The sequence below is a fragment of the Colletotrichum karsti genome (genome assembly GCF_011947395.1).
Source record: "Colletotrichum karsti strain CkLH20 chromosome Unknown Scaffold40, whole genome shotgun sequence".
NCBI lineage: Eukaryota > Fungi > Ascomycota > Sordariomycetes > Glomerellales > Glomerellaceae > Colletotrichum > Colletotrichum karsti.
The window spans coordinates 417,083-438,468 of record NW_024065940.1 but is presented as its reverse complement, the minus strand read 5'-3'; the positions used below and the strand labels follow the sequence as shown (position 1 = coordinate 438,468).

The 21,386-nt window shown below is 50.8% G+C and overlaps 5 protein-coding genes across 5 annotated transcripts; 2 read left to right on the top strand and 3 right to left on the bottom strand.

Moving 5' to 3' along the window:
• Positions 1 to 182: 182 nt before the first annotated feature.
• On the top strand, positions 183 to 908 carry CkaCkLH20_10471 (uncharacterized protein; the record flags this gene model as incomplete). Its single annotated transcript, XM_038893185.1, has 3 exons — positions 183 to 366; positions 432 to 745; positions 807 to 908. The coding sequence occupies 3 exons, from the start codon at positions 183 to 185 to the stop codon at positions 906 to 908; spliced, it is 600 nt and encodes a 199-aa protein (XP_038741595.1).
• Positions 909 to 1,261: 353 nt separating this feature from the next.
• Positions 1,262 to 2,851, top strand: CkaCkLH20_10470 (uncharacterized protein; the record flags this gene model as incomplete). The annotated part of the gene is made up of 2 exons (XM_038893184.1): positions 1,262 to 1,457; positions 2,661 to 2,851. 2 exons carry the CDS (start codon positions 1,262 to 1,264, stop codon positions 2,849 to 2,851), a joined length of 387 nt encoding a protein of 128 aa, XP_038741594.1.
• A 3,409-nt stretch (positions 2,852 to 6,260) lies between these two features.
• On the bottom strand, positions 6,261 to 7,511 carry CkaCkLH20_10469 (uncharacterized protein; the record flags this gene model as incomplete). Its single annotated transcript, XM_038893183.1, has 4 exons — positions 6,261 to 6,672; positions 6,732 to 6,849; positions 6,935 to 6,960; positions 7,063 to 7,511. 4 exons carry the CDS (start codon positions 7,509 to 7,511, stop codon positions 6,261 to 6,263), a joined length of 1,005 nt encoding a protein of 334 aa, XP_038741593.1.
• A 2,060-nt stretch (positions 7,512 to 9,571) lies between these two features.
• Positions 9,572 to 14,082, bottom strand: CkaCkLH20_10468 (polyamine transporter 4; the record flags this gene model as incomplete). The annotated part of the gene is made up of 3 exons (XM_038893182.1): positions 9,572 to 10,147; positions 10,201 to 10,291; positions 13,355 to 14,082. 3 exons carry the CDS (start codon positions 14,080 to 14,082, stop codon positions 9,572 to 9,574), a joined length of 1,395 nt encoding a protein of 464 aa, XP_038741592.1.
• Positions 14,083 to 14,495: 413 nt separating this feature from the next.
• On the bottom strand, positions 14,496 to 21,224 carry CkaCkLH20_10467 (uncharacterized protein; the record flags this gene model as incomplete). Its single annotated transcript, XM_038893181.1, has 14 exons — positions 14,496 to 14,772; positions 14,825 to 15,077; positions 15,119 to 15,270; positions 15,323 to 15,497; positions 15,553 to 16,005; positions 16,057 to 16,296; positions 16,355 to 16,590; positions 17,758 to 18,063; positions 18,128 to 18,614; positions 18,674 to 18,966; positions 19,348 to 20,354; positions 20,409 to 20,851; positions 20,913 to 20,943; positions 21,006 to 21,224. 14 exons carry the CDS (start codon positions 21,222 to 21,224, stop codon positions 14,496 to 14,498), a joined length of 4,572 nt encoding a protein of 1,523 aa, XP_038741591.1.
• Between the last annotated feature and the right edge of the window lie 162 nt (positions 21,225 to 21,386).

Below are 21,386 nucleotides of genomic sequence, written 5' to 3'. Positions count from 1 at the left end.
CTCGGTATTCCTATTCCTCTTTCGCGCAAAGACCGAGCCCGAAGGATATATAATGAAATGAGATCCGCAACAGTCTTACTTCGACAGACAGCAGTCCGACAAACTTGACTCCAGCAACAAATCCGATCATCCATAGACGCATTAACACCAAGCACATCGAAATACAGCCACAAGCCTCCAAGATGCCTTACATCGTCGCCGTAACCCCCAACATCCCATCCGCCAACAAGGACGAGTTCCTCGGAGTATGGCCCTCGATCAAGGCCGACATCGCTAAGCAGCCCGGTGTCCTCGGCGTATCAGGCGGCGAAGTCATAGGAGAGAACTTCTCGCCCGTCTCGGACTTCAAGTTCTTCCAGACAATGGGTCAGCAAACACCACCCTCCTCAACCCTTTCTACTTTCACAGATCTCTGACTCTCGCAACTCCAGCCTTCGCGTCACCCGAAGACGAAAAGGCATTCGCCGACTCGGCATGGGCGAAGGAACACTTCGAAAAGGCACAAGCAAAGATGGCCGGCCCGCCGATGATCAGGAAGTTCCAGACCGGCGACTTCCCCGACGCCAAGCCCAAGGCCCTGACGCAGTTCTCCTTCCTCGAGCTGGCGGACGAGGGCAAGCACGATGAGGCGAAGCAGGCGTGGATGGATCTCGTCGCTGCGATTGGGGACACGTCCTTCGGTGGGCGCAGCGCGGATGATGGTCCCACGACCGGACTTGGTGTTCTTGGATGGGATAGTAGAGATGTGAGTAAATGGGCTGAGTGTGAGGTCGCTTTGATATGAACGGGACTGACTTGTTGAGTAGCAAGCTATTGAGGTATACAAGAAGCCTGAGGTGGCGTCGGCTTGGGATAAGTACAAGGGTTTTGGGAAGACGACTACCATCTTGGTGAAGCTTGAGGCATAGGTATAAGAGAAGACCATGGTGGAACTAGCTGTTGAAATTGTAAACGCAGCAAATTCCACAAGACACGCCATCAGATGGAAAGACCAGTGACATCCTAGTGACAGAGCAACATATTCACCAAGGTCGACAAAGTGGGGATTACGCTCAATGACTGTGGCAGCGAGAACTGGATATTCACCAGAGATGCATTCGTTCACGACCGACTATAAATAAGATTATGTTCCACCAAGCCTTGTGTCCAATTTGTCTCTCTTAACACAACGCAACGCACTCCAGGAGCATCACATCTCAACAACCTCGCAACAACCACATCTCCTCAGACCTATCTCATTACTCCCGAAACCGATATCACTATGTCTTCCTCCGGAAGCGGCGGCGGCAAGCAGGAGAAGGAGGAGTACCGTTCCGGTGGCTACACCAAGAACGACAGCTTCGCCTGGGGATCCAAAGGTAAGGGCCCGACCTACATCGATAAAGACGGGTGGAAGAGGAACACGTGCGACGGAAATCGCACCTACGAGAACCCGCCGCGCAAGTACAATCCTGACGGTACCGTGAAGCCACAAAACTGAAGACGGCGGGCTTGATCATGATCGCGGCGGGTTCGGTCATGTTGCCGGCGGTCAGCGGCAAGAAATGAGTTTTGATGGGGATCAATCAGAGGGGAAAGGAAGACTGCTCCGATAAGCTAGTAAAGTCGTAGGCGAGTTTGCTGTTGACACTTTCCTCTGAATCTCTCCAGTGCGTTGGCCTCGGTGTGATATTAACTTGCGTGTTTGCTTGTTATTGAAGCTTAGAATGGTGGCGTGAAGTAGTTGCATTGCTTATTGCGCGTGGACGATCTGACGAGCCAGTGCTTCTTCTATAGTTTCTGTCGTCGTCAGTCTGGTCGTTGCTCCCCGGGAACATTGGTATCGTGTGTATTATTGTTCTTCCCTACTTTCTTTGGTAATCGGCGGGTTATTTGTCGCTCCTAAGGACTTAAATTCGGGTGTTTGCCGTGGGCTAACATGAGGTATTGCGAAACCCGTCATCGTTGTCTTCTCTAGCCGACTGCGATGCACCGCCAGCCAGCCTTTTAACTTGCCGGGCGGTTTCCACGTTCACCAACATTGCCTTCCCGCTTGTGTTGAGCTCTCCGAGTGATTGGGCGTGGTGAGGATTGAGGCCATAGTTGTGCATTAGCTTCAGTGGAAATCCGGCCGGAATCAGCTAAGGAGGCGCCCAGATATTCTAGACCATAACGAGTAGCGAGTTGCTCTTCGGGCAACTGGTGGAAGTGGCAACTGGTGGAAGTGCTCTCCCTTGGCTTCGAGTAACCGCTAGATGTCATCAGTGACAAGAATGTCTCTCTCAACCTCATTTTCCGTTGCCACCTCTTCCCACAAGCCAGACGTCTTGTCGATGATATTGATGGCCCGACAAAGTACACGATGATCCCTTCAGGCTTCCCCAGCTGTTAATGCTCATTTCTTTATTAAACGGTTGTTGTAGATACAAATCCTTGGAAGCTCTGGTCTTTCTGAACCGGCCGTACTTAGTGTTGTATTTGACCTTATTGGTGATGTTCTTGAAATAGTTATTGTCGCCCATATTGTACGCCGGGATGAATTACAGGACAGTGACAAGAATGGATGACGAGCGTGCTGGACGTAAGTTTCGATGCTGGATGATGATTCAAGACGTGTATTTACGGCGATGGGGGATGGCTATGGTGATCGAGACTTGCGTGTTTGCTAACGTGACGCTGAGCGCGTTTCGCTGAACGCGTTCTTGGGACGCTGCGTCTGCCACTAAAGGTAACCGAAACCATCGCCGCCGAATTGGTGCGGCAGGCCTCCACCGGACAGTGGATCTTCAACCTCGCGACCAACGTCGCGGGTACCATCGCCCTCTCCATCAAGGACCACGGCGCCCAGACCAGCGAGCGCATCACCTTCTAGCCGGGTGAGTCCGCCTCCACTAATATGGTCAGCCAGACGTCTACCAGCAGGCCCATCTTGAATGCCTATGTACCCTCCTCCAATTTACAGTGAAGCCTAAGGGGGAGAGGCTAGAGTATAAGATTATACTGCCCATTAGATCCCTAGGCTAGGTTAAGATGCCTATCACTAGAGTAGAGGAGGGTGGGAGGGAGGTTGTTGCTAGGGAGAATAGGGTAGTGGAGGTTGAGGAGCTTAATGGGAGTATGAAGATTGTCGTTAGGTCTGGGACGTACTCTTTCACTAGCATCTTAACAAAGTGATTATAAAGGGTGACGGAAGGGTTGACCCGTCGAACTCTGGTCAACCATTCTTTCCCCAAACCATGGTCTCTTGAGTGCCTAACGGTACAACCTTCCTCTGCGGATCCTTCGTCCCATATCTACCGAACCGAGAGCAAGTTTTCCAATATCTCCGCCTGGGTTGACATCCAACACCCCAACCTTCATAAGTCCGAGACGCTTCGTAATCTCTTCTCCGCTTTCTGTACTGGTCCCATTCAGTTCATTATGGGTAACGTAAGGCGAGTCCTTTACCAAGCTGCCAACATAACCTAGAACTTGCGGCGCGATACTATTGTACCGAAGAATAAGGCCACCGAGTGCAGCAAAAAGCATAATAGTAGTGGACAGGAAGTACGCGGTTATCCAAAAGGTGTTGAGGGTATAGATAGCGGGAAGCGGTATGGTCATAACAGAGGTGGCGTTCAACAGATCTCTTCTGTTTACAAGTTCGCCTCCTAACACCACCATGGGATCGATCGTGGAGTCTATAAAGGTATTCAGCAGCAAGCCCAATCTGTCAGCGAATACATTCATAGTGTTATTGCACCACTCAACGCTCCCTCTTTTGGTGGAGTCGGGGTTGAATGTAGTCGTAGGGTTCTGTATAAACTTCTCTGAGAATGTCTTCGAATAATCTCCAAGTTCCTTGCCCATCTTGGGGAAATGAAGCATTATTTTTTCCGATATACCCGACCAATGATTTAAAGGTGAATGGCCGGAATATAACAGAGGTTTTGGAGTTTGTCTTATCATCTCAACTCTGCACTGAGATTTGCCGGCTATGGCGTGGGATTCGCAAAAGACTTCTGTGTCGACATAGACGGTCCTGAAGGAACACGAGGTGAAGCACGTCCCGCATGCTCCTTGTTTTCCAACGAATAATGTCGAATTCGTCGTGCTGTAATCCATGGCAAAGGTTTCATGTACGAACTGTAGGCATTTTCGTTCTTGATGCCACCTCCCAGAAAAGAAGTCAGATATTGCTAAGTCGGAAGACCCATTGAGACTGAGATCAAGTCTGACTCCAAAAGACTTGTGGTTTGCTAAAAGCCAGTCGCTCGCAGCCTAACAACTAGTAAGCTATCGTCCTTATCACTGAACTACATGCAGATAAGTCTTCAATTGAAATTTGACTAACCTTTTGGTTCGTGTCTCTTTGCGAACATGTCCATTGCGAGCACTTGGTTCGAAATATTAGCTCCATCCTAAAAAACATAAGACTGACAGTGACTGGTGTGAGGAACTCACGTTGGCGATGTCGATATAGCTGGTGCTTATGTTAAACGTAGCGTTTCCAACAAATTTGGGAGACAATCCGTGGTGACGCTTCCCTATCAAACTGCTGTATTCTTGAACACTCTCCTTCCAAGGTACAGTAAGCCACCTCTCTGGATTCGATAGTTCATAACCCGGTGTGTGCTTGATTTTGGGAATCCGTGCGCTTCCCCATGGGTCCATTGCCACTTGTGCAGCAGCGGCTTGTCTCCCGCCGAGCCTTGCTATTAGATCGTCAAACTCGATGCAGGTTCCGTTGCAATACTGTGTGGCGGATGCGTCGTTGGAGAGAACGCTGGAATACGCAGTTTTGACAGCAGAGCCTTCTAATTGCCAGTTGGCGTCGCCGCCCAGGACACCAAATTGGACCCTCCGTTCTGCGTAGTCACCATAGTCGATTAACACATTTTGAACCATTGACTGGCCCTGAAGACGCAAACTTCTAAAAGAAGATTGTGAGCCAATCGGATTGAATGCCCAGATAAGTAATAGCAACGCGGTCCACAAGTTCAAGATAGAAAGGGCGTATGCGGATAGTACTGTGTTGGCCATAGTTAAAGATCCAAGCAGTTGCTCTAAAGACTGCTTCTGTGTTAGAAATGCGTAAAGTTGGATTTGTATGTCCCAGACTGACCCTTAACGAGGCGCCCCGTTCGACTCGCCAATTCGCACAGGCCTTCAAAGTGTTGCCTATCACACCCGAGAATATGACAGGCCACAATGAGGGGGCAAATGTTGTCGCTTCTACCACCATTCTGGACCACTCTGATTCTTGTCTGTCTTTCAAACGAACGATGCATATACCGAGAACTGCGATTCGCACATTAGTCTTCTGATTAGAACAAGCAAAAGCCATTCCGGGTGTGTGCTAATGAAAAGACCGAACCTATGAAGCAGATTGACAAAAGAATGCTCACGGCATCGCCGAGAAATCGATGCCATGACAAGCCGGTCCAGCGGATTGGGACACGCTGATTTGTCATGTTTGAGAGCGTACTAGCCGATGCTGCGTTTTTGCTGTTGACTGCCGTAGGACATACATCCACTTCAGGTGAGGTGATATCAGCTGTATCGGTCGAAGGGTCGGCCCCTGATATTAGCAATCGGTCTGAACCGGCATCGTTGATTGAAGCACTGCTCTCCAGAGGCTCTCGTCTCGAGCTGGAAGGTGCACCCTGGTCACCCGTGTCGTCTGCGGGGCATAGTTCCGTATGTGGATGGGGATATGAAAGAAGTTCGTATTTTTGATCCATTTGATGCATTTGATGGTTCACAATCGACCGAAGCAGGTGGGTTTTAAGCTTTCAAGAAGGAAAAGGGAGACGGTATGATGACTACTACATGAAGCCTTTTGTACCTCCTCTTTTAAGCCAAGGATACTGCGCCTACTATCTATGTGTCCACAGCTTATGTTGTTCATGTTTCACGTTGTGTTCATTTGCTGAAGATGTCATTGGGTAGCTAGCGAACTTGATTCAGATGAAGTAAGGTGCAATGGAAGAAGTGGAAAAATGACGCAGTAGGAGGGAACATGCGTTACACCAACTGCTGAGCCTCTTCAGGCTCTCGCTGTCTCACCGACTTCTGCTCCCTGCCTTCATCGAACTTCGTCCTACCAGCCTCCTGAAGTACCCTCTTTCTGTACAGCCCCCTGCCTGCCTTTCTGGCAAGGTAGACAAAGCTATTCACAGCAGCGCCCCGTCCGTTAGAATATAGAGTTCTCAGATGTGACTATAAATGATGAAGACTAAGATGATTTATTCACCACAGCCTGAAAGCTGTATCCTAGTTCTACTCAAGCTATCCATGCCTCATGGACCTAGATCCGTTATCTGTTGAGGACTCCCATCCTCTCTCCACCAGAAGTCGGTCCGCTTTTGAATCCTGGGCTCCAGCGGTATGTCACTATCCGAACTTCTAGTCTCTGACGGTATGCGCCTCAGACCAGTGCTGATTGTCGTCGATGGCATGACGAATCTATCCCCTATGTGCCCCCTGGTATTGACGTGGCCCGCAGCGGACGGATCGGTTTGGCTTTTCGACGCCGTGCTAGATCCTTGTCGAAAGTAAAGGTAGATAGCTCGAGAGAGGGCAAGATTTGCGGCAATAATGCCGAGGAAAAGCTCGAGGTTGGACCAGATAGCAACGATGCAGAATGTCCAGCTAAGGTCTTCTGTTGATACACCCAAGAATGCGGCTCGTGTTATTCCAAAAGCGGTTGCACTTGAAGACTTGTGTCAGCGTTTATGGTCTTCTCGTGAAGCAAGAGGCTTCGTACTCACATCAACCCGAGACTCATCAGGCACATGATAGATACTTTCTTTTGAATTCGAATCTTCACCTTCCAAATCAAGGCCAATGGTATGAAGGATAGAATAAGATCAGTCAACGCCGAGTATGCTACCATGGTCTCTGTTAGCACGGCTGTGAGAGACAAAGGAAACGCGGCTCAAAATACACAAAGGGCCATGAGAAAAGTTCTTACCAATTGCTGCATATATCCAGTAGATCCTGACTTTGTTAGACCAACACTCAGCCGATGAACCTTTCCAAAAGCCGACTGGACGACACTCTGCAAGTAACACCACAACCACTCCCATATTGGTGACCAACACACCCGCGATGATTGTGCAGACGAAGATGCGCATGCCCCTTTTGTCTTTCAATCGAAGCACCAAGGCGCAGATGGAGCACTTCAGACACGCCATGGACGTAAAATGGAACAGTTGCCCGTACCAACCGTACATGTTGATCATCTTGTAGTCGTAATCGCTGAGGTAGACTCGATGTCTCCCGTTGCCGTGAGGTAGCTGCATGGCCGCGAGTGTGTACCGCACTGTAGCCATCACAGCCGCCAGAGCTATAGTTGTATCGTCCCATCCGAAGTTTCGGCGTGCGATGCGGACCCAGAGTCGGAGGATGGTGGTCAGAAGCAGGAAGATGAGCAGTGTTGTCGAGACGCCCAGCCAAATAGGCCCAACAGTCTCGTCCGGAGGCAGTGAACCATCTCGGACAACCTTGGGTGTGGGCATGATGCCAGTGGACTCCATGTTTGTAACCATTTGGCGCGAAAAGAAGTCAAGGTCGTTCATGCTGTCCACGACAGAGAGTGTTGCGGTGCATGAATTCGTAAGAAGATCATGGCTCATGCCAGCGCAGCGACATGCGCGGACTTTGTTATTTCAGCGATTACATCGTTCTGCGTGCAACACAAATCAGGTGTTCGCTCTCACGCACGAACAGAGCCTTACAACATATCACTCGTCCCGGCAGTCCGGTTCGCTATCTTGGGTATGGAGCATCAGCTTGACGTCGGAAGCGAGCCGGGGTGCCGGTGCAATGGAGCTCGGGTGCGCAGTTGAAAATCAGGAGACGGGCACCAACTGCATATGATCAATCAGCTTTTTGCAACCCCGGAAACACCATTGTAACGTAGAAACGGTAGCCAGGCCGTTGGCTTTGCCAGTCAGCTCATGCGCTGCCACATTTGAGAAAAGCAAAAAGCGTGAGTCTGAAGGTTCCAGCCATCGAAGAGAGGCTAGAAAAAGAAATCATGAGGACTTGGGTACTCCTAAGCAGCATTATGGCTCCAGAGCCAGGGAACTGGACGATTATTCATCTTTCTGTGCCTCAGATCTGCTTAAAAGTCGACTTGAGGATGAAAGCTCATCACAGTTTCAATTGTTTCACCCCTCGTGCAGAGAGCTTTGCTTGAATCATGGTGGTAGGGATTCGTAGCGGTTACGATGGCTTCGTAAGTACAACTCAATTAAAGACAGCTCATATAAATCTCTATTGCTCGAGGTTCGGGCTCCTCCAACGTCTTTCTTCGAGTCGTTGACGTCAAGTTCCCATGAAATTACTCTCGATCACCCAATGGCAACACCATCAGAACAGCAGCCTGGGCATTAACTCACCTGCGAATCGGAAGGCCCGTTTACCAACCATGATATTCATACTTTCCCTCTTTGAGAAAGACGTTAATCTGGAGTAGAACTGTCAGATGTGAGTACCGCTAGCATGAGAAAGGACCAACAAGCCAATCGATTATGCAGGAGATCAACGAACTACAAGGATGCTTCGGCCGTAAGCAACTGCATGCGTCCCAACGACGACAACGCTTCCTTTTTCCAAACCCAGTACACAGGGCTTGAAGACTGTCTGCTGGATTGAAGGAAGGGCCAGTCAGGTGTCTGCTGACCACGTTCAGATTCAAGAATGCAACCCCTTAATGCCAACCGATACGAGCCTTCAGTAACCTAGGGCTGGATAGAAAATGAACCTCCATGGACCTCTGATCGAAATTTGGATGTATTCCGGGACACTGGTACGTGCAATCTCCAGCGGTTGGATCACTTCCATGTTCGCCAAAGTATCCGACGAATCGATTACCCGATGAGAACTGGCGCCCTTCTTCCAGGTTTGCTTTTGTGACGGATGTCAGATATCTCTAGCGACAGTTCTTGACGACCAACTACGAATCCGAGATCCGTACAGCCAGAAGACTGTTGGTACAGGGATCAACGCAAGACTCAGAAATCCGAGCAGGCTTGTCGCCCAGGCTACGCCCAATCTTCGATACATGTAGCCAGCAAAGAGGGGAAATCCCGCCCCGAAAGCACTTCTTACAGCGCTGTTGGCCGACATTGCGCTATTTGCCACCGTCGTGTAGCAGTCGACAATGTAGGTGAAGCTCTGGATGAAGATGATGTGTATGCCGCACCCAATCAGTACACCGGCACAGACTTGGCTTGGCCAGGGAATGCTCGGGTTCGACGTCCATGCGCTCCAAAACAGTCCGGCTGGGAGGACGCATGCTCCGAATATCATGATCGGTAGCCTTTCTTCGGGCTCGAACTTCCCACTTCTTGACGCATACCTCTTCTTAAAGACTGTTTCGTTCCATACAATGACGACGATGGTACCTATGATACCGCCAACGACGATGCCTGTCAAGGCCAGTGTCGAAAACTTGATGTTCCATCTTCGGACATCCCCGAATGCAATAGGATAGGACTGGTAGAACAGGAACATGAGCCCGTAGATGAAAGAATTATATATAATGATGAATATCAGTATTGGTTCAGTGAAGAATAGCCCTGTATGCTCATAACGATTAGACTCAGCGTTGACGCAAGTTGAAGTGGGCGGGAAGGTCCTTACGCCATGGTCGGATCAAGTATACCCGGACAATGTAATTCATCTGCATGCCTTCGTTGTCCAGAGCTGATCGAATATTGCAGGTACCAGTCTCCTTCCGCAGTGATCTTGCTTTCAGTTGCAAGATCCTCGGAGGGTAAGACTCCTCCATGGTCAGCAACCCAAGCAGGCACAAGGCGAATCCGGCAATGCAGACAAGCCACATCGTCCATCGCCAATTGATCGAGTTTTCGATCATTGCACCGCCGATGATGGGCCCGATTGTTGGTCCAGACATTATGAAGCAGACGCAGGTGGCCATGGCAGCACCCCTGCCAGCCGCGTCCCAGCAGTCGGAAATAACACCCCCTATTACAGCAATGGGTGCCACACCGAAGAACCCCGACAGAAATCGGCCGATGAGGATTGTCTCGATGTTTTTGCCGAGCGCTGGCATGAGGCCGAAGATGGATGATAGCGCGACGCCGCCGATAAGGGGGTATTTCCGACCGAATTTCTCTGATAATGGCCCGATGATGAGAGGCCCGAAGACGTAGCCCTGTTGACGATGATGAATGTTAGATAGAGCCTCAAAGTGGAGAGTCTGCTTACGAGCAAGAACAGTGACGTCCCCAAGATAGCCACTTGCTCGCTGACCTCGAACTCTTTCGCAACAGCCTCTTGACAGGGGCCGAAGATACTGCTGGAGATCGTGACCACAACGTTGAATGCAGTCATCATGAACGTAGGCCAGCATCGACGAATGAACGACCAGTTGTGCGGATGGAGGGGGTCGAAGGGGGACTCAAATTCAACGAGGTCCATTTGCCGCCTTTCGTCTTGAAGTGAACAAGATTGAGGAGCAAGTAAGTCCTTGAGCTGACTGCTATCTGTCGCCATTTCGACCGAAGCTTGAATAACCATCTTGTCACAAACAGGTTGATTTGGATAGTGTTTGAAGCACGGATACCAAATTGAACGAATGGTGTTTAAGGAATGTGGTGTTATATGAAGAAGTTAAAAAGATATTGCAAGTGCTATGTAGTCTTTTCTATATCTAACTAAGATTCCTTTCATCCGGGCCAGTACAAAGTAGAGGATAGGGATGTGCTCCGCGGCAATATTGGAATCCGGATACTTCGTACCTTGCTCCGGTAAGTTTCCGCCTGTCGGATACTTCACAAACCCGAGTGTTATACCAGCTTAGCCGAGTCCAGCTACAACTCAAGCAAAGCTATGAGTCTTTTCGAATTGTCAATGAGCTTCAAACAAGTCGGTTCTCTTTCCGAAGCACCACAAAGCGATCGGTAGCTGGGAGGGCAGTCCGGCGCAGGTGGAGTTTGGTGCCATCGACGCTGACGCTGCTCCAATCGGGATATAAAGCCCTTCAGGCATTTTTCCCTTCTACCTTCCACTCCGAATACTTCGGCCTTGACCAGCTTCCGCATTACGCTCCTCCACTGGTCTGGTGAGACCTCTACACAGTAAAGAGGCGGAGTGTCCGCCTGCGAAAGCTGAGTTTCCTGGCTTCCGACGTCAAACACACCAAGCTGCTTCTTCTCCCCAGCAGTAATTGATCTCTTCTCTTCCTCGTCGATCGCTCTCAGAATTCTGTGGTACGATTCTGCGACGCAAAGGCATAGCACGCCGAGTAAGGCGGTGTTCTGGACAATGGAGAAGTACCGCTGAGGGCACTTTTGACAGATGAGAACATCGGATGCCGATTCGATGGTATTACGCAGAAGCGCAAAGTCATTCGGCGCTGTGAGCTGATCTTTCACTCGTAGGTGTTCGAGGAGAAGATAAAGAACAGAGAGACAGGCACAACCGCCGGAAGATGGCTGAATCGCGGTCGATAGAGGGGGGAAAGCGGCCTGGCTTTCGGAGACTATGTCTGATCTATTTCTGTATTTGGACCCACGTCAGTAAGTCTGTGTTCTCAAGCCGCAGAATACATCCGGTTGTATGAAGGAGACTGCTCACCGCGCAGGGTTTCCCAGGTCTAGGAGGCACTGGTGTACTTCAAACCCATCATGTTCCATGCCCACTTGAATATTGGCGGCGGCGCTAAGAGTCGACTCATTGCCGAGGTCTGGCGGAGTTTCCGTGCCGGCGCTTGACGTGATCGCCTCAGATATCCCGGAAATATTTGCCGATGGAGATCTCTCCGTCTGAACATGTTTCGATAGGACTCGTTGCGGACGAGTCGCTTGGCGTGTGGACCTTGGCCGTCCCATAGGCTTTTGCAGGGAGTAATGACACTCACGACCGGACGACAGACACTTTGAACAGGCCGGTTGTTCGCGAGGACATCGGATCTTCTTCACTCCTATCAAATCGTCAGTGATTCGTGCGCAAAGTCTCCGATGGCTGTGCTGAACGTACTGCAAGTCTCGCAGGACCCACGAATGGTTCGTTGCTCCGCGCTACTGCTGAGAGTTCGACGAGGCATTTTGGTATGTAGGAGCGGTGAGTCTTAACGACCAGTTGTGATTGAGGGTTTCCTGTATGTGTCAATAAAAAGATCCGAGGGGAGGGAAGTTGAGAAAGTGTCCGGGAAATGCGGAGACATTGTCTTCGAAATTTAGTAATGGATGCCGGCTAAAGCCCCGATTGGTCCAAAGATGCCGACACGAGAACACTTGCCGGCAAATGTACATATCGAGGCATAAAAAGAGACCCCTTCGTGACAAAATGTTTCAGCGACATATTTGTAGTTCTTCAGATATAATTGCCCAGCTGGAGCGCAACATGAATTAATCGCAAGAACTTAACAACACCAGTCAACATACCAGATTCAAAGATACGGTGTCTCAAGCCTCCCTCGAAGAATGGCAAAACTTTCCATAGTATTTCCATGCTGTTATTCATGCATTACAGCCCGTAACTGCTACTTAGCTTCTCTAGCGCCTCTGGGTATGGGCAGCCGGGAAATTCCTCTAACAAAGCTTGGTTGTATGAAGCCATCCACTGAGGGAAAGCATACACATACTGAGCCCGATGCCGAGCCCAACTTGAGCCTCGACTCTGATGCGGAACGTCTCTTCTCCACCTGTTACCATCATCCCATACCTTATGAGCGCTCTCTGTGTCTATGGTCAGTGCCTTGTCTCCGGCATGCCAAGATACGAATCGTAAATGTGGAAAGTTTCCGCCGGCCATAGCCCGGGCAAGAGACTTGAAGCAGTGATCTTCGTATTCCTCATCCTGATTCGAGTCCCCTTCAACATGCAACTCTACTAAGGATGGAGGTAGAAGATTGGACAGCAAGTCTGGATCTGACTGCACGCTGCCGGGATATTCTCCGTCTTCTCCAGGATCTGTCCAAATTGCAGCTCCGTCCAGATTGAGGGTTTTGAGGGCGGTGAAGTCCCGAAAAGAAGATACTTGATACGATCTGACTCTTGACGATCTACCCGTCCCAATCCAAGGTTCCATGACAATATCGAGATATTCCAGACTCTCGCGATGCGGTGCCAGAGCATCTTGAACTTCTTGAGGGAAAGGGCACGTGTTACTCGTGGCTTTATAACTGAAACGTCTGAGAGGGGGAAGACTGTTCATCATGGGCGACAGCATATCAATCCATGAGCCTTTCATGAGTATCTGCAGAGAATCGAGCTTTGAAAACTGCCGTGGGCCTGCGAGGCCTCCGGAGCTACAACACAAGACTTCGACATTCGGCGCAGCATCGACTAGTAGCTGTTCGATAGGACTAGGAATCTCGTGTCCCACTCCCGGCATTTCATCTTCGTCGCACATGTACCGGTCGTTGGAGTCGTCGACTTGAATTTCCAGTTCCATGTGCCGGACATTTTGGAGGAATTCCGGGCGGCTTCCCGTCTTCAAGTCTATGTGTCGGCTCCATTCCATCAGCGGCTTGAAATTCCAGTCTCGGGGAAGACAGAGATTCAGCCGCGAGAGGTTTGGTGTCATGAGAAGAAGATTCTGTATCAATGCCTCGGCGACGTCCCAAGAGTCCCACGTGTTTGATTCGCGCTGTGTTGCAAGTGTTGCAATCGTTGATGTGTCTGATGTGTCCATTGGAAGACCGGTCTTTGCGGAGTACTCCGCGATCCAGATGGTCTCTTCTTCGGTCATACGATCTAGGGTGTTGTAGCAGCAATCGCATCGCTGATCGAATATCTCGATGTCGACAATTTGGACAACTTGAGCTAAGTCGGGTCGCTCGACGAGGGTCCTGAGGAACTTCCCAAGGTGATGCAAGAAAGCTGGTGGACTATCGTCGTTGTTCCAGAAATTGTCATGTTGAACAAAGGAATGAAATATGATAGGCTGAATCATCCGGCCCAGAGTCTTGCAAGTAATAGAAAGGTTGAGAAGACCTGGGAGCTTGAACTTTTTGTCTTGTTGATAGGCGATGTTCTCGATACTCGGCTTCATAACTTTGATGTCATGAAGCTGTTGGTGCGGGGTTAAGTAACCGAGGATTTGGTCGAGGACCTCGACAGGCAGGCTGATGAGAGAAGTCATTGACTCGATATGGTAAGACAGACAACTTAGCAGCACGTTGAAATTCTTCACGTACTACAGGCAAGATGTTTGGTGCTCCTTATTGAGTGCAAGTGACTCGAGGGTCTCAACGAGAAGATGAGGACCAGCCGATGAGTACCAACATTAAATCAAGAGTACGACAAGGTTCAGGAGCCAATTACACGTCTCAGCCCACAATTGCTGCCTAAATGTTCTTCCTCGTTGGTTTAGGCCTAGGATGACTCATACTTGAGGCCAAAACGTTCAATTCATGAGACTCAGGAACTGACTGTTTAGTCGCGTGGCAAGCTCAATGTCAGTTATGAGCGTCTTATTAAGATGCAATATACTTTTTGCGTGTAGAACCAGCTTTCATGTAAGATAGGCCGATAATTGTTACGGAGTCTCTAGTATCAGTATTTGATCGTTGTTCCATGATCACCAACAACCGCAACCTCGGCGTCGCCCTTGGAAGAGCTTTGCGACCCCACAACGTGCCTGCGACGTAGGTTTCCAGCATCATCGTGCTCAGCATCCCACTGTGCCAAGTCGGATAGAGGCACCTTCACGAGACGGTGGGTGTTGGCACCATTGTCCGTGACGTCAAGAATCTCAGGACGGATCCTGTACCCTCGCCACTTCGGCAGAAGCCACATCCAGACGGCATAGTAGAGGAAGCAGACGATCATACTGGAGATGTGTAAGTATATGTGGCGAAGAGGAGTCATGAAATTCAACTTACATGGCGATACCAACGACGCAGTATGTGGCGTACCAGAAGCTGACGCTACCGGCATAGGGGCCGCCCTTGGGAGGCCACCACGGCATGGCAAGGATATACACCTGGAGGAGAATGAAGAAGATGACTGTAACATGCCATGACTTGAATTCAGTGCGTCCAAGCCCGGCACGCTTGCGGCGAATGCGAATGAGGTAGACGCCGATGGCCATAGCGAGGTGGAATAGACCGTCGGGATATGTCTTTAAGCTGATGACTATGAAAAGGTTAATAACGCATTCAAACTTCAAAGCAGACATTCATCAAACTTGCCAAACTGGAAGGCATCTCCCGCTGGAGGGGCCGCAATCATGATGAACGTCATGATCCACTTGAGGAAGTAGGGTCCGATCGGGGTTCCGAATGGCTTTGTGTTGACCCAGAACTCAGTCCAGGGGAGAACGCCTTGGCTATAAAATGGGTGTTAGAAAAGTCTGACGTGTTATGACGAAGAAAGCTTACCGGCCAATCTCACGAATGACACGCGAAGAGCCGATTAGTACACCCAGAAGATTACCAAACGCACTCAGCAAGACGAGGAAGTTGAGAGCTTGCTCAGCTGGTCCGGTGCCGAAGACTTTGGTGAAAAAGATGGCAGCGGCAATCTCCTTGGCTCCCTTAAACTCGGCCTTGGGTACTGAAATTCAAATCAGAACATGCCTACATCATCAAATTGGGGCCTTCCATCTTACCAGCGGCGAAATACGCAACATTGCAGAACATGTAGAGTACTGCTACGACCACGACCGAGATCGTGGCATGACGCTTGAGCACAGGAATAGGGTTCTTGATTTCGTTCACAACATTAAAAGCATTGGAATAGCCGGTATACGAGAAGATGATGTTGACAAGAGCAGTTGCGAGGTCGTTTCCATTGTCGGTGGTTCCCTCGAATGAGTTTCGGAAGTTGGCGTTGGGGTCCGGGATGTGGTCGACGTTGCCTCCGAGAACGACAAGACCCGTGATGGAGATGAAGATCAGCGTAATGATCTTAATAGCACCGATGATGTTCGTGGCCCAGAGGGAATACTTGTTGTGAGCGACGACGCAAATGACCGCGAAGGTGTAGGCGGCAATGGCAACACCTTTGAGTTCCCATGCAGATGGGGTCTTTCCGGCGATGCGCCAAAGATATCGCGACAACACTACAGCAGATAAGTCACTGAATTCGTCCGTGGAAACTTGGGATTTCATACCAATTGCATTACTGCTGCTGAAGGAAAGCAGAACCGACTGCACCGCAAAAGCGATCGGGAAAAAGTGCTTGGGTCGCGGGTATGATTGTTCGAGGTACACAACCTCCGCTCCGCTCCTGTTCGGAAAGTAACTCGCGAGTTCGAGGTACACGCTCAGACCGGCAAGTGCCATCAAGAAACCGATGGTCCAGTAGATGAAAGCCAGGCCAACGGACCCGGTGCCACTGAGCACAGAGGCAGCTATCGTGAAACCGTCAGCCATCATCGTTCTCAGAGTAGCGATTATCATGTGCCCTACGCGTCGAGAAGATACCGGTTCCGATCATCTGGTTGACGTTGAGGAAGATGACCGTAATCCAGCCAACATGGTAGCCCAAGGGCGAGTGTCTTTCCACCGGCGCTCCCACAGCTTCTTGGTACGCCGGCTTGGATCCGTTGCCTCCTTTTGCGAGCGTGTAAGCGAGGTCTCCATCGCGGATGATCGAGTGCTCGGAGTCAGATGTCTCGACATCGCCAACGCCACGTTCGGGCACGCTTGTATCGTGAGTCCCGAACCGGGACGTAAATTTCGAGAATACCATCCCCTCGTTAATCCGGAATTCGGCACGGCGATCGACTGAAGACGCAGCTAAAGATCTGCTCCACTGAATAACCGTGTGGGCTGGCTGACAAGATGTCGACTGGCCACCCGCACGTCAGGATTGAGGTAACGCCTTCAAGAAGATGGAATGGCGTCTTGCGGGGGATGGAGAAAACTGACTGGGGGAACAACCTCGTTGCGTTCCACCGCAGTGTCTTTAAACATCGGACGAGCTGACCATCATCACTCTATCAAACATGCTAACCTCAGGCCCATGAGATGCGTTTAGATGCCAAGCGCCAACCGAACGTCTAACTGTCGCGAAGAGGGGGCAAGAATGGCATGATCTTCCTTTTTCCCTTCAAAATCCACGACGGCTGGCCACTGGGGCAGGGTGATGAACTTCGACCTTCCTATGTCAGCCAGAGCCAAGAAGCACGCAATGCTGGTCGATCATGACGACCGTTGCAGCTACACTAACAACGCGGGCGCCCGTTCGTGGGTGACATGGTGCCGGGGAGTACAATAAGCTACTTTTTGAGTGCAACCCTATCCCGGCCCTTGCTATCACGACCAACCGATAAGACCACGAACGCCATCACGGGTGAGACAATGTCACATTTGAACGTTCTGTGCCTCTTGGACCAAGGATTTGGCTGGCCAGCTCGTGTTCTGGTGTCTTGGCGTGGCTTAAGATTGTACCGAGACGGGTTTCTCGGGTGGCGGTCTCGCTCTTTTGCGAGAGAACATTCACGCACCCCCAATCATTCGGTCTTGGGACCCAGACTGACGGTTTGACTATTTAGGACGGCAGCTTCTAAACCAGCAGATGCCCAGACTCTTAGTAGTAATTGCGTGCACATCCATGCAAGAGTTCCGTCAATCTCGACCTTTGCTCTTGTTCCCTTCACTTCGAATGAATGGTTCAAGAGGAAAAACCTGTGCCTCTGGCGTGATGCCTTCGTACAGCTGAGCCCACCTTTCCTTCAGCGGCTCGGGTGTTTCCCACGCGTACTCGGGATCACGAAGCCATTGTCTCAACAGGTGTCTCCTAAGTCAACGCAAGATGAACATCGTCAGCAACGTTTCTCATGTCAAAACAGAGTTGGGATCAGGCTCACTGCTGGTCTTGCGTATCGGTGAAGCCGTCTCGAGCATGGAAAATGCCCATGTTGTTGGCATACTGGATATCGCCCTTCTGAAAATCCAACGAGACCGCGAACTTCTCTCCCAGGAAATGGAGCGTGTCCAGGGCCTCGGCCTGTGCTTCGCTAATAGGCGGGATCTCGTGGCTTCGAGGCAGGGCTCCGTAGCCGACGAAGTATCGACGGGCGTATTGGACAGCTAGGCGCTCCGGGGTAGTCGCAGTGGCGGGTTGGTAGTGAACGAGGGGGCGAGAAGTAAACGACTTTTCAGGCTTGCCGAAGCTGGGCAGATATCACATCAGTTAGAGATACGTAATTGTCAGTTCACCACAGCGGGAAGACTTACACCTCGAATTGCCAATCTTGAGTAAGTGTGTGAATGAGATCCGGGCGAGACTTGGCTATCTCATTGTAAACCCTCGCAATGCTGGCCAGTTTGCTGGTACCGCCCTCCGCGGCAGTGGAAAGCGCAAACAACGATACGATGTCACCAGCATCTGTGTGAAAGACTTGCTTATCCGCAGTATAAGCAGGACTTCCGATCTGGCCCTTTTCTTTGGTGAGGGTGAGGTCCTTGATATGAGTAAGAACGACGTCGGCCGGCTTGCCGTCGTATTGTCTGTCCTGGCGGCCTCTCTGAGGAGCGATATGGGATGAAAGACCCGCGTAAATGATGATGTTCTCTTCTCTCGTGTGTTCATCAACACGTAAGCCACGGATCACGAAGAAACCGTGACCGTTGTGCAGTTCATATGACAACTTTCGTAGTTCTGAATGCAATTTAGGCAGTGGAAATGTCTCCTGGCTGATGTGACCTAGCGGCAATCCCAAGGCTAAATGGCATTAGTCGGCGACGTTCTCATCAGAACTGAGCGATTGATGATATTCTTACATTTGAAGTGAGCCAGAGCAGCATCTAGTTCATCCAGCTGCTCAGAGCCGAGGACGTATGTCCAGTCGTAATCCTTGGCAAGCGTAGAACCCTCCCACACCAGGTCGCTCTTAAACTCTGTCGGCAACCCAGCCGGCACGGCTTTCGGGAGATCGGACTCTCCAAGCCGGCGCGCTACACGGGCCTGCCACTTCTGGCGGTCCGGGGCATACTGAATGTCCGGCTGGACGGGGCGGGTAATAGTGACGGTCGCCATGTCGGCCGGGATAATGAAACGAGGCGATTTGAATTGGCTGTGCTATCTCCTTCTCAGTTAGCCGCTGATATTTGATTCTCGGCGCTGCTTTTTATTTCTGCCTTGTGAAAGTGCGAGGGAGCGACTGCGGGGATCGCAATGTTTGCCGGCGATGGCGTTATCAAGCTCCGTGATGTCGTGACGGCGAGTAGGTGGGGGAGATCTTACTCCAACACCCTTCAACGGATGACCATCAGATGATGCGGAGAAGGACCACTCACGTGCGAGATGATGACCTTGAAAGAAGTTGAGCCTCCGGATAAACACAATCTCCTTTCTCGGATAACAGAAAAGAACCGCGTTCTCATACATCGTACATAATACTACCGATGCGAGCATAAAACTCTTGGTCGCGAATTACATTAGTTCACCAGCTTACTTCGTCTTAGCATCGTTCTCCTTCTTCCACCTCTCGCACAATTGCTTCACGTCTTCGTTATTGGCCTCAATGGCCTTCCGAGCTCCGGACCAAGCCTTCCGGCCCCGCCCCGTATCGAAGAGCCGATACACCGGAGGCGAATTAACTCCGTCCACAAGCAAGTTGTAAAACTTGCGACCACTCCACCACAGCTTCCATGCCTCGAGATTGAAGCACACTAATCTTTCAAGCACCCCGGTCCCAGCGGTTTTGTTCAGCCATTCGTACGTCTCGCTGCCGAACATCCGGGCTCCCATGTGCGGCATCGGCCCGCGCCCGAGGGTATCCACCACCGTGTTGTAATGGTTGTTAATGTCTCGCGCTATCTCCTGGCCAGTAGGGGTTGGTGCCGCGCCACTCCACAAGCTACCCAAAGCCATCGTCGCGAGATCGTACACCACGAAGGGCGGTCCCATGATGAGGAAGTGGCCCAAGAAGGCCAGCGATTCGGGGTACTGTTCGGAGACAAAGCCGCGGTACAGACGAGGAAAGCCGTCGTGTGGGTCTTTGTACTTGGCTGCGTTGATGCGCTTGTAGTTGTCTGGCGCCTTTTTCGGATCAACAGGGTTACCGGCTCCTTTGATAAGGGAGAAGTCGTAGTGGTATCCTGAGCAGATGATGATGGCGTCAATGTCATCGAGTACGGTGCCGTCAGTCAAGGTCACGGACTTCGGCCCAGAGATCTCTCGGACGCCGGTAACGGCCTTGGTTGTACCGTCCCTGAGGTTGTCCGCAAGATCGTCAGAGAAGAGAGGGATACGGTGCTCAATGCCATCAAGTTGACGAGGAGACTTGAATGATGGGTGCTCGCTGAGCCAGGGCCAAGCCTTCTGCCGAGCACTTATCAAAGCCTTCTGCATGAGCATCGCACAACCTCGGGGCCACCAGTTTCCAAGGGCTCGAATGATTGTCAAGGCGCGAAGTGACATCGAGTGATCGAACGCTTTCCCTTCTGCCATTCGGGGTAACTATGCGAGGTAAAGTAAGCTGCCTGTTCGATTCGCGCAGTTTCCAGATCTTACCAGGTAGTACTGGCCGCGGTGGCTCAGGTAAACAGAACGAGCCTTGGCCTTCTTTAAGAAAGACTGCGTGTCGGCCCCAGTAGCACCGATGCCGACGACAAGCACGTTCTTATCCTCATAGAGATGTGGCTCTTTGAAATCCCTGGAGTGCATCGTCTCGCCCTCGAACTTTTCGATACCCTTGATCTTGACATCGACCGGGGCGTTAAGAATGCCAGTCGCAAAGACTAGCCGGTCAAAAGTTTGCTCTTCGTCCTTCGTGTTTGCGTCGCCGGATTCGGGTTTGGTGTTTCTGGTGTACACTTTCCACTTATTGGATTCTTCATCGCGCTCGACTTTGGTTACCTTCTTTGAAAATTCCACGTGTCGTAAGAGGTCAAACTCCTTGGCGTACGCTTCGAGGTAGTTTTCGACGTCTTTCGCGGGAGGATGGGTCGGTGCATCTAGACCAGTATCAGTACAGATAAAACAAGGTGATCTCTGTCATGACCGGTTTTGTTCTACCTTTGGGAAACGGAAAATCCGTGAAATGACACTGCGTAGGGCGATCGTGAGAAGTTATTCCTTCGACTCAGATGGGCATCCGTATCAACTTACACACTGCTTTGACGTGTTGAACGTAGTCCAGGGCAAGGCGGTAGTCTGCCCTTTCCTTGGTGTCACATGCCAGGTTCCTCCGATGAAATCGTTCTGCTCAATCGCAGTCACCTGTAGGCCCTGCTCCTTGAGGTTCTTAAGTGCAGCCAGTCCGATTGCACCGGTGCCAATAATGCCAACATGCTTGCCGACTGGTGTTTGCGATTCGTTTGTGGCCATATTGTGGTTCAAAAATCAATGTTCATGTAAAAGGTCTTGAGCTACGATTCATCAAATGAGATCTGATTCAGCCATCAGGAGCACCCCGCGGAGGGAGCTTCGCATTCTTTTATCAGCGAGCTCTACGTAGCTGTCGAGCAGCTAACACCCCTTGGTGAGACG